A 12,532-nucleotide genomic window follows, 5' to 3' on the forward strand; every position below is an offset into this window, starting at 1 on the left:
TTACTCCGCCGTACATGATATAAAATTACTTCAATTTCAAAAGATGTTTCCGGTTCTTTTTTCTTATTGTGATGTTAGTTCTCATTCCAAATATGTTTCATTTTTTAGAAATTGCTCGCGACAAGATATGAAGCCACTTAATGCAAGGATCTAACAAGAACGAAAGATGTTTATTGCAAAGACAGAAGATGTCTATTGACCTTAGTCTTGAAAAGACCAAAGCTGTAAGCAGGATGAAAACAGTGAGGAGGAAGGGAGTGTCACATTCTTGCAGTTCATGGAAAGAAGCTACTGGAATAGAAAGCTGTATTACAATTAGGTATCAGAACCGCGATTTGATGGAGATTACTAGACCGATGAGTCAAAACGAGCTGGAACAAAGGAAGCAGAAAATAGATCAGAAAATCTAATGAAAACATACCATAATAATATTTGTAGAAAAGACTGAGACTAGTAAAATCACGTCTGGTAACGTTTACAGCCACAGACGAAATCTCAATAATATAAACATATATAATACAATAATATAGTATGAATGTGATGGGAATTAAATTATGCAAATTAACTTTTACAAAATTTATTGTTCAAAAACATGGAATAGAAGATAAAATGAATTATATCCTTATTCCATGGAGTTTTAATACACACACAAAGAAATTGAAAAAAAATGTTTTGCTTTGCTTTTCCTAAGAAACTTCCTAGTTGCATTGATTTTGTCGTAAACGACTTTATAATAACGTGTGGGAACAACTGTTTTATTGCAAACGATTTTATAATAAAGTGTAGGAGGATCTGTTTTATTGCAAACGATTTTATAATAACGTGTGGGAGGGTCTGTTTTATTGCAAACGATTTTATAATAACGTGTGGGAGGATCTGTTTTATTGCAAACGACTTTATAATAACGTGTTGAAGGATCTGTTTTATTGCAAACGATTTTATAATAACGTGTGGGAGGATCTGTTTTATTGCAAACGATTTTATAATAACTTGTGGAAACAACTGTTTTATTGCAAACGATTTTATAATAACGTGTTGAAGGATCTGTTTTATTGCAAACGATTTTATAATAACGTGTGGGAGGATCTGTTTTATTGCAAACGACTTTATAATAACGTGTGGGAGGATCTGTTTTATTGCAAACGATTTTATAATAACGTGTGGGAGGATCTGTTTTATTGCAAACGATTTTATAATAACATGTGGGAGGATCTGTTTTATTGCAAACGATTTTATAATAACGTGTGGGAGGATCTGTTTTATTGCAAACGATTTTATAATAACGTGTTGAAGGATCTGTTTTATTGCAAACGATTTTATAATAACGTGTTGGGGGATCTGTTTTATTGCAAACGATTTTATAATAACGTGTGGGAGGGTCTGTTTTATTGCAAACGATTTTATAATAACGTGTGGGCGGATCTGTTTTATTGCAAACGATTTTATAATAACGTGTGGGAGGATCTGTTTTATTGCAAACGACTTTATAATAACGTGTTGGGGGATCTGTTTTATTGCAAACGATTTTATAATAACGTGTGGGAGGATCTGTTTTATTGCAAACGATTTTATAATAACGTGTGGGAGGATCTGTTTTATTGCAAACGATTTTATAATAACGTGTGGGAGGATCTGTTTTATTGCAAACGATTTTATAATAACGTGTGGGAGGGTCTGTTTTATTGCCAACGATTTTATAATAACGTGTTGGGGGATCTGTTTTATTGCAAACGATTTTATAATAACGTGTTGGGGGATCTGTTTTATTGCAAACGATTTTATAATAACATGTGGGAGGATCTGTTTTATTGCAAACGATTTTATAATAACGTGTGGGAGGATCTGTTTTATTGTCAACGATTTTATAATAACGTGTGGGCGGATCTGTTTTATTGCAAACGATTTTATAATAACGTGTGGGAGGATTGCAAACGACTTTATAATAACGTGTTGGGGGATCTGTTTTATTGCAAACGATTTTATAATAACGTGTGGGAGGATCTGTTTTATTGCAAACGATTTTATAATAACGTGTGGGAGGGTCTGTTTTATTGCAAACGATTATAAAATAAAGTGTTGGAGGATCTGTTTTATTGCAAACGATTTTATAATAACGTGTTGGAGGGTCTGTTTTATTGCAAACGATTTTATAATAACGTGTGGAAGGATCTGTTTTATTGCAAACGATTATATAATAACGTGTGGGAGGATCTGTTTTATTGCAAACGATTTAATAATAACGTGTGCGAGGGTTTGTTTTATTGCAAACGATTTTATAATAACGTGTGGGAGGATCTGTTTTATTGCAAACGATTTTATAATAACGTGTGGGAGGATCTGTTTTATTGCAAACGATTTTATAATAACGTGTGGGAGGGTCTGTTTTATTGCCAACGATTTTATAATAACGTGTTGAAGGATCTGTTTTATTGCAAATGATTTTATAATAACGTGTGGGAGGATCTGTTTTATTGCAAACGATTTTATAATAACATGTGGGAGGATCTGTTTTATTGCAAACGATTTTATAATAACGTGTTGGAGGATCTGTTTTATTGCAAACGATTTTATAATAACGTGTGGGAGGATCTGTTTTATTGCAAAAGATTTTATAATAACGTGTTGGAGGATCTGTTTTATTGCAAACGACTTTATAATAACGTGTGGGAGGATCTGTTTTATTGCAAACGATTTTATAATAACGTGTGGGAGGATCTGTTTTATTGCAAAAGATTTTATAATAACGTGTGGGAGGATTTGTTTTATTGCAAACGATTTTATAATAACGTGTGGGAGGATCTGTTTTATTGCAAACGATTTTATAATAACGTGTGGGAGGATCTGTTTTATTGCAAACGATTTTATAATAACGTGTGGGAGGATCTGTTTTATTGCAAACGATTTTATAATAACGAGTGGGAGGATCTGTTTTATTGCAAACGATTTTATAATAACGTGTGGAAGGATCTGTTTTATTGCAAACGATTATATAATAACGTGTGGGAGGATCTGTTTTATTGCAAACGATTTAATAATAACGTGTGCGAGGGTTTGTTTTATTGCAAACGATTTTATAATAACGTGTGGGAGGATCTGTTTTATTGCAAACGATTTTATAATAACGTGTGGGAGGATCTGTTTTATTGCAAACGATTTTATAATAACGTGTGGGAGGGTCTGTTTTATTGCCAACGATTTTATAATAACGTGTTGAAGGATCTGTTTTATTGCAAATGATTTTATAATAACGTGTGGGAGGATCTGTTTTATTGCAAACGATTTTATAATAACATGTGGGAGGATCTGTTTTATTGCAAACGATTTTATAATAACGTGTTGGAGGATCTGTTTTATTGCAAACGATTTTATAATAACGTGTGGGAGGATCTGTTTTATTGCAAACGATTTTATAATAACGTGTGGGAGGATCTGTTTTATTGCAAACGATTTTATAATAACGTGTTGGAGGATCTGTTTTATTGCAAACGATTTTATAATAACGTGTGGGAGGATCTGTTTTATTGCAAAAGATTTTATAATAACGTGTTGGAGGATCTGTTTTATTGCAAACGATTTTATAATAACGTGTGGGAGGATCTGTTTTATTGCAAACGATTTTATAATAACGTGTTGGAGGATCTGTTTTATTGCAAACGATTTTATAATAACGTGTGGGAGGATCTGTTTTATTGCAAAAGATTTTATAATAACGTGTTGGAGGATCTGTTTTATTGCAAACGATTTTATAATAACGTGTGGGAGGATCTGTTTTATTGCAAACGATTTTATAATAACGTGTGGGAGGATCTGTTTTATTGCAAACGATTTTATAATAACGAGTGGGAGGATCTGTTTTATTGCAAACGATTTTATAATAACGTGTGGGAGGATCTGTTTTATTGCAAACGATTTTATAATAACGTGTGGGAGGATCTGTTTTATTGCAAACGATTTTATAATAACGTGTTGGAGGATCTGTTTTATTGCAAACGATTTTATAATAACGAGTGGGAGGATCTGTTTTATTGCAAACGATTTTATAATAACGTGTGGGAGGATCTGTTTTATTGCAAACGATTTTATAATAACGTGTTGGAGGATCTGTTTTATTGCAAACGACTTTATAATAACGTGTTGAAGGATCTGTTTTATTGCAAACGATTTTATAATAACGTGTGGGAGGATCTGTTTTATTGCAAACGATTTTATAATAACGTGTGGGAGGATCTGTTTTATTGCAAACGATTTTATAATAACGTGTGGGAGGATCTGTTTTATTGCAAACGATTTTATAATAACGTGTGGGAGGATCTGTTTTATTGCAAACGATTTTATAATAACGTGTGGGAGGATCTGTTTTATTGCAAACGATTTTATAATAACGTGTGGGAGGATCTGTTTTATTGCAAACGATTTTATAATAACGTGTGGGAGGATCTGTTTTATTGCAAACGATTTTATAATAACGAGTGGGAGGATCTGTTTTATTGCAAACGATTTTATAATAACGTGTGGGAGGATCTGTTTTATTGCAAACGATTTTATAATAACGTGTGGGAGGATCTGTTTTATTGCAAACGATTTTATAATAACGTGTGGGAGGGTCTGTTTTATTGCAAACGATTTTATAATAACGTGTGGGAGGATCTGTTTTATTGCAAACGATTTTATAATAACGTGTGGGAGGATCTGTTTTATTGCAAACGATTTTATAATAACGTGTGGGAGGATCTGTTTTATTGCAAACGATTTTATAATAACGTGTGGGAGGATCTGTTTTATTGCAAACGATTTTATAATAACGTGTGGGAGGATCTGTTTTATTGCAAACGATTTTATAATAACGAGTGGGAGGATCTGTTTTATTGCAAACGATTTTATAATAACGTGTGGGAGGATCTGTTTTATTGCAAACGATTTTATAATAACGAGTGGGAGGATCTGTTTTATTGCAAACGATTTTATAATAACGTGTGGGAGGATCTGTTTTATTGCAAACGATTTTATAATAACGTGTGGGAGGATCTGTTTTATTGCAAACGATTTTATTATAACGAGTGGGAGGATCTGTTTTATTGCAAACGATTTTATAATAACATGTGGGAGGATCTGTTTTATTGCAAACGATTTTATAATAACGTGTGGGAGGATCTGTTTTATTGCAAACGATTTTATAATAACGTGTGGGAGGATCTGTTTTATTGCAAACGATTTTATAATAACGAGTGGGAGGATCTGTTTTATTGCAAACGATTTTATAATAACGTGTGGGAGGATCTGTTTTATTGCAAACGATTTTATAAAAACGTGTGGGAGGATCTGTTTTATTGCAAACGATTTTATAATAACGTGTGGGAGGATCTGTTTTATTGCAAACGATTTTATAATAACGAGTGGGAGGATCTGTTTTATTGCAAACGATTTTATAATAACGTGTGGAAGGATCTGTTTTATTGCAAACGATTTTATAATAACGTGTGGGAGGATCTGTTTTATTGCAAACGATTTTATAATAACGAGTGGGAGGATCTGTTTTATTGCAAACGATTTTATAATAACGTGTGGGAGGATCTGTTTTATTGCAAACGATTTTATAAAAACGTGTGGGAGGATCTGTTTTATTGCAAACGATTTTATAATAACGTGTGGGAGGATCTGTTTTATTGCAAACGATTTTATAATAACGTGTGGGAGGATCTGTTTTATCGCAAACGATTTTATAATAACGTGTGGGAGGATCTGTTTTATTGCAAACGATTTTATAATAACGTGTGGGAGGATCTGTTTTATTGCAAACGACTTTATAATAACGTGTTGAAGGATCTGTTTTATTGCAAACGATTTTATAATAACGTGTGGGAGGATCTGTTTTATTGCAAACGATTTTATAATAACGTGTGGGAGGATCTGTTTTATTGCAAACGATTTTATAATAACGTGTGGGAGGATCTGTTTTATTGCAAACGATTTTATAATAACGAGTGGGAGGATCTGTTTTATTGCAAACGATTTTATAATAACGTGTGGGAGGATCTGTTTTATTGCAAACGACTTTATAATAACGTGTGGGAGGATCTGTTTTATTGCAAACGACTTTATAATAACGTGTGGGAGGATCTGTTTTATTGCAAACGATTTTATAATAACGAGTGGGAGGATCTGTTTTATTGCAAACGACTTTATAATAACGTGTGGGAGGATCTGTTTTATTGCAAACGATTTTATAATAACGAGTGGGAGGATCTGTTTTATTGCAAACGATTTTATAATAACGTGTGGAAGGATCTGTTTTATTGCAAACGATTTTATAATAACGTGTGGGAGGATCTGTTTTATTGCAAACGATTTTATAATAACGAGTGGGAGGATCTGTTTTATTGCAAACGATTTTATAATAACGTGTGGGAGGATCTGTTTTATTGCAAACGATTTTATAATAACGAGTGGGAGGATCTGTTTTATTGCAAACGATTTTATAATAACGTGTGGGAGGATCTGTTTTATTGCAAACGATTTTATAATAACGTGTGGGAGGATCTGTTTTATTGCAAACGATTTTATAATAACGTGTGGGAGGATCTGTTTTATTGCAAACGATTTTATAATAACGTGTGGGAGGATCTGTTTTATCGCAAACGATTTTATAATAACGTGTGGGAGGATCTGTTTTATTGCAAACGATTTTATAATAACGTGTGGGAGGATCTGTTTTATTGCAAACGACTTTATAATAACGTGTTGAAGGATCTGTTTTATTGCAAACGATTTTATAATAACGTGTGGGAGGATCTGTTTTATTGCAAACGATTTTATAATAACGTGTGGGAGGATCTGTTTTATTGCAAACGATTTTATAATAACGTGTGGGAGGATCTGTTTTATTGCAAACGATTTTATAATAACGAGTGGGAGGATCTGTTTTATTGCAAACGATTTTATAATAACGTGTGGGAGGATCTGTTTTATTGCAAACGACTTTATAATAACGTGTGGGAGGATCTGTTTTATTGCAAACGACTTTATAATAACGTGTGGGAGGATCTGTTTTATTGCAAACGATTTTATAATAACGAGTGGGAGGATCTGTTTTATTGCAAACGACTTTATAATAACGTGTGGGAGGATCTGTTTTATTGCAAACGATTTTATAATAACGAGTGGGAGGATCTGTTTTATTGCAAACGATTTTATAATAACGTGTGGAAGGATCTGTTTTATTGCAAACGATTTTATAATAACGTGTGGGAGGATCTGTTTTATTGCAAACGATTTTATAATAACGAGTGGGAGGATCTGTTTTATTGCAAACGATTTTATAATAACGTGTGGGAGGATCTGTTTTATTGCAAACGATTTTATAATAACGAGTGGGAGGATCTGTTTTATTGCAAACGATTTTATAATAACGTGTGGGAGGATCTGTTTTATTGCAAACGATTTTATAATAACGTGTGGGAGGATCTGTTTTATTGCAAACGATTTTATAATAACGTGTGGGAGGATCTGTTTTATTGCAAACGATTTTATAATAACGTGTGGGAGGATCTGTTTTATCGCAAACGATTTTATAATAACGTGTGGGAGGATCTGTTTTATTGCAAACGATTTTATAATAACGTGTGGGAGGATCTGTTTTATTGCAAACGACTTTATAATAACGTGTTGAAGGATCTGTTTTATTGCAAACGATTTTATAATAACGTGTGGGAGGATCTGTTTTATTGCAAACGATTTTATAATAACGTGTGGGAGGATCTGTTTTATTGCAAACGATTTTATAATAACGTGTGGGAGGATCTGTTTTATTGCAAACGATTTTATAATAACGAGTGGGAGGATCTGTTTTATTGCAAACGATTTTATAATAACGTGTGGGAGGATCTGTTTTATTGCAAACGACTTTATAATAACGTGTGGGAGGATCTGTTTTATTGCAAACGACTTTATAATAACGTGTGGGAGGATCTGTTTTATTGCAAACGATTTTATAATAACGAGTGGGAGGATCTGTTTTATTGCAAACGACTTTATAATAACGTGTGGGAGGATCTGTTTTATTGCAAACGATTTTATAATAACGAGTGGGAGGATCTGTTTTATTGCAAACGACTTTATAATAACGTGTGGGAGGATCTGTTTTATTGCAAACGATTTTATAATAACGAGTGGGAGGATCTGTTTTATTGCAAACGATTTTATAATAACGTGTGGGAGGATCTGTTTTATTGCAAACGATTTTATAATAACGTGTGGGAGGATCTGTTTTATTGCAAACGATTTTATAATAACGAGTGGGAGGATCTGTTTTATTGCAAACGATTTTATAATAACGAGTGGGAGGATCTGTTTTATTGCAAACGATTTTATAATAACGAGTGGGAGGATCTGTTTTATTGCAAACGATTTTATAATAACGTGTGGGAGGATCTGTTTTATTGCAAACGATTTTATAATAACGTGTGGGAGGATCTGTTTTATTGCAAACGATTTTATAATAACGTGTGGGAGGATCTGTTTTATTGCAAACGATTTTATAATAACGAGTGGGAGGATCTGTTTTATTGCAAACGATTTTATAATAACGTGTGGGAGGATCTGCTTTATTGCAAACGACTTTATAATAACGTGTGGGAGGATCTGTTTTATTGCAAACGACTTTATAATAACGTGTGGGAGGATCTGTTTTATTGCAAACGATTTTATAATAACGAGTGGGAGGATCTGTTTTATTGCAAACGACTTTATAATAACGTGTGGGAGGATCTGTTTTATTGCAAACGATTTTATAATAACGAGTGGGAGGATCTGTTTTATTGCAAACGATTTTATAATAACGTGTGGGAGGATCTGTTTTATTGCAAACAACTTTATAATAACGTGTGGGAGGATCTGTTTTATTGCAAACGACTTTATAATAACGTGTGGGAGGATCTGTTTTATTGCAAACGATTTTATAATAACGAGTGGGAGGATCTGTTTTATTGCAAACGACTTTATAATAACGTGTGGGAGGATCTGTTTTATTGCAAACGACTTTATAATAACGAGTGGGAGGATCTGTTTTATTGCAAACGATTTTATAATAACGAGTGGGAGGATCTGTTTTATTGCAAACGATTTTATAATAACGTGTGGGAGGATCTGTTTTATTGCAAACGACTTTATAATAACGTGTTGAAGGATCTGTTTTATTGCAAACGATTTTATAATAACGTGTGGGAGGATCTGTTTTATTGCAAACGATTTTATAATAACGTGTGGGAGGATCTGTTTTATTGCAAACGATTTTATAATAACGTGTGGGAGGGTCTGTTTTATTGCAAACGATTTTATAATAACGTGTGGGAGGATCTGTTTAATTGCAAACGATTTTATAATAACGTGTGGGAGGATCTGTTTTATTGCAAACGATTTTATAATAACGTGTGGGAGGGTCTGTTTTATTGCAAACGATTTTATAATAACGTGTGGGAGGATCTGTTTTATTGCAAACGATTTTATAATAACGTGTGGGAGGATCTATTTTATTGCAAACGATTTTATAATAACGTGTGGGAGGGTCTGTTTTATTGCAAACGATTTTATAATAACGTGTGGGAGGATCTGTTTTATTGCAAACGATTTTATAATAACGTGTGGGAGGATCTGTTTTATTGCAAACGATTTTATAATAACGTGTGGGAGGGTCTGTTTTATTGCAAACGATTTTATAATAACGTGTGGGAGGATCTGTTTTATTGCAAAAGATTTTATAATAACGTGTGGGAGGATCTGTTTTATTGCAAACGATTTTATAATAACGTGTGGGAGGGTCTGTTTTATTGCAAACGATTTAATAATAACGTGTGGGAGGGTGTGTTTTATTGCAAACGATTTTATAATAACGTGTGGGAGGGTGTGTTTTATTGCAAACGATTTTATAATAACGTGTGGGAGGATCTGTTTTATTGCAAACGATTTTATAATAACGTGTGGGAGGGTGTGTTTTATTGCAAACGATTTTATAATAACGTGTGGGAGGGTGTGTTTTATTGCAAACGATTTTATAATAACGTGTGGGAGGATCTGTTTTATTGCAAACGATTTTATAATAACGTGTGGGAGGATCTGTTTTATTGCAAACGATTTTATAATAACGTGTGGGAGGGTGTGTTTTATTGCAAACGATTTTATAATAACGTGTGGGAGGATCTGTTTTATTGCAAACGATTTTATAATAACGTGTGGGAGGATCTGTTTTATTGCAAACGATTTTATAATAACGTGTGGGAGGATCTGTTTTATTGCAAACGATTTTATAATAACGTGTGGGAGGATCTGTTTTATTGCAAACGATTTTATAATAACGTGTGGGAGGGTCTGTTTTATTGCAAACGATTTTATAATAACGTGTGGGAGGGTGTGTTTTATTGCAAACGATTTTATAATAACGTGTGGGAGGGTGTGTTTTATTGCAAACGATTTTATAATAACGTGTGGGAGGATCTGTTTTATTGCAAACGATTTTATAATAACGTGTGGGAGGGTGTGTTTTATTGCAAACGATTTTATAATAACGTGTGGGAGGGTGTGTTTTATTGCAAACGATTTTATAATAACGTGTGGGAGGATCTGTTTTATTGCAAACGATTTTATAATAACGTGTGGGAGGATCTGTTTTATTGCAAACGATTTTATAATAACGTGTGGGAGGGTGTGTTTTATTGCAAACGATTTTATAATAACGTGTGGGAGGATCTGTTTTATTGCAAACGATTTTATAATAACGTGTGGGAGGATCTGTTTTATTGCAAACGATTTTATAATAACGTGTGGGAGGATCTGTTTTATTGCAAACATGACTCAGCAAAAATGATAAAAGCACATTTGTTGTTTATAAAATATAAATTAATAGAATTTTAACAATTAATTTCTACGATCAGACGATTGTCATGATGCCAGTAGACCTCGTAACTTTTGTTACTTGCACAAATGTCAAACGCAAACAAATTAAAAAAAAAAAGCATTTCATCACAAAATGTGCACAAAAGTCAACAACTCAAAGAAATTGGAAATAGAAATCATAAAGGAATTACAAGAAACCTTCTCAACGACCGACAAACCACATGCTTTTAATAACAACATATCTCTCTTTTAACTTAAATATAAACTATATATAAAGGCCCCATTCATTTGGATTTGAACGCGACGGTGCTGATGTTCTGATTTTGCTCTAATACATCTATAAATAAATATTACGCTTTTATTTAATTCTTTTTCTTAATAATCGAACACTCTGCCGAGGTTCTCTCCTAACACACACACACACACACACACACACACACACACACACACACACACACACACACACACACATATATATATATATATATATATATATATTTAAAGATTTATGTTTTAAACCTATTTTATAATACACAATCTTCAGTGTCGCAAATGATATTTACTGTCGGTCGAAAGATTTGAACCTGAAGCAATGGTGTTTGTGTAAACAAATATAGCTTAGGCGTTTGATCAATGTTTAAAGAATGTAATTTTGCAGCAGCCAAATAGCGTAATGGTGAGGATCGCTGGCTGTCACCTAGCCGATCGAGTTTCCTGGCTTGAGATAGTAGCAACCTGATGCTTCAGATTTATTTTTAAACTTAAAATACAAGCAATAAATACTTAAGACGATTTATTTTCTACTTTTCTATAATCCCTCTTCAATTTATACATAAAACCTATTTATATATACAGAATATACGTCATTCTTTCATCTTTCTACAATCAACAACTAAATTCATAAACTATGTATCTTTAAAAGTAATTGTTTTATTCCTACGTTTTTTTTTTGTTGTCGATGTCAAATTAATTAAAAGAATACTTACCGTAGAAAACGTCCATTCCCAAATGGATTCATCGGAATTATTTTGTGGCCAATTAGTTCTTGAATCAATCCAAACGTCACAGTCGATACCACGGATATTCCTCTAAATAAAAATAATTTAATAAAGTTAGGTTATCTACAGTGCAGTTTAGTTTACAATGTATTATGAACTAAGTCCCTATGTAGAGGCATATGAAGCTTTCACTCAGTCCACCGAGGTGGATCCCTACTAGAGAAGAGCATCGATCTGTTTGTATTGAAAACATGGGCGTTTCATCAATTTACAGGACAATAAAAGTAAAGGAAAGTGATCTTCATTCAATCTCGGACAAAGTCGGGCAGCTTGTTAGTTTATACTGAATGTTATTGAATTGCAGAAAATATTGAGTATTTTATGCACAATACCTTGTGTACATTTGTAACGTTGTATTTTATTAACAATATCACGTGTACATTTGTAACGTTATATTTTATTAATAATACCACGTGTACATTTGTAACATCACATTTTATTAATAATACCACGTGAATATTTGTAACGTTACATTTTATTAACAATACCACGTGTACATTTGTAACATCTCATATTTTTATCAATACCATGTGTACATTTGTAACGTCGGATTTTATTAACAATACCACGTGTACATTTGTAATGTCACA

The 12,532-nt window shown here is 33.0% G+C and overlaps 1 protein-coding gene across 1 annotated transcript in view; it reads right to left on the reverse strand.

Moving 5' to 3' along the window:
- LOC145241629 (uncharacterized) overlaps positions 1-12,532 on the reverse strand; it is an 86,901-nt gene that overhangs the window by 22,943 nt on the left and 51,426 nt on the right. The window contains exon 9 of the mRNA XM_080104713.1: positions 11,871-11,972. Coding sequence (XP_079960839.1) covers positions 11,871-11,972 — 102 coding nt within the window. The remainder of the gene's footprint in view (positions 1-11,870; positions 11,973-12,532) is intronic.

This window comes from Euprymna scolopes, chromosome 2 (genome assembly GCF_053919585.1).
Source record: "Euprymna scolopes isolate OS-2025 chromosome 2, ASM5391958v1, whole genome shotgun sequence".
Taxonomy (NCBI): Eukaryota; Metazoa; Mollusca; class Cephalopoda; order Sepiida; family Sepiolidae; genus Euprymna; species Euprymna scolopes.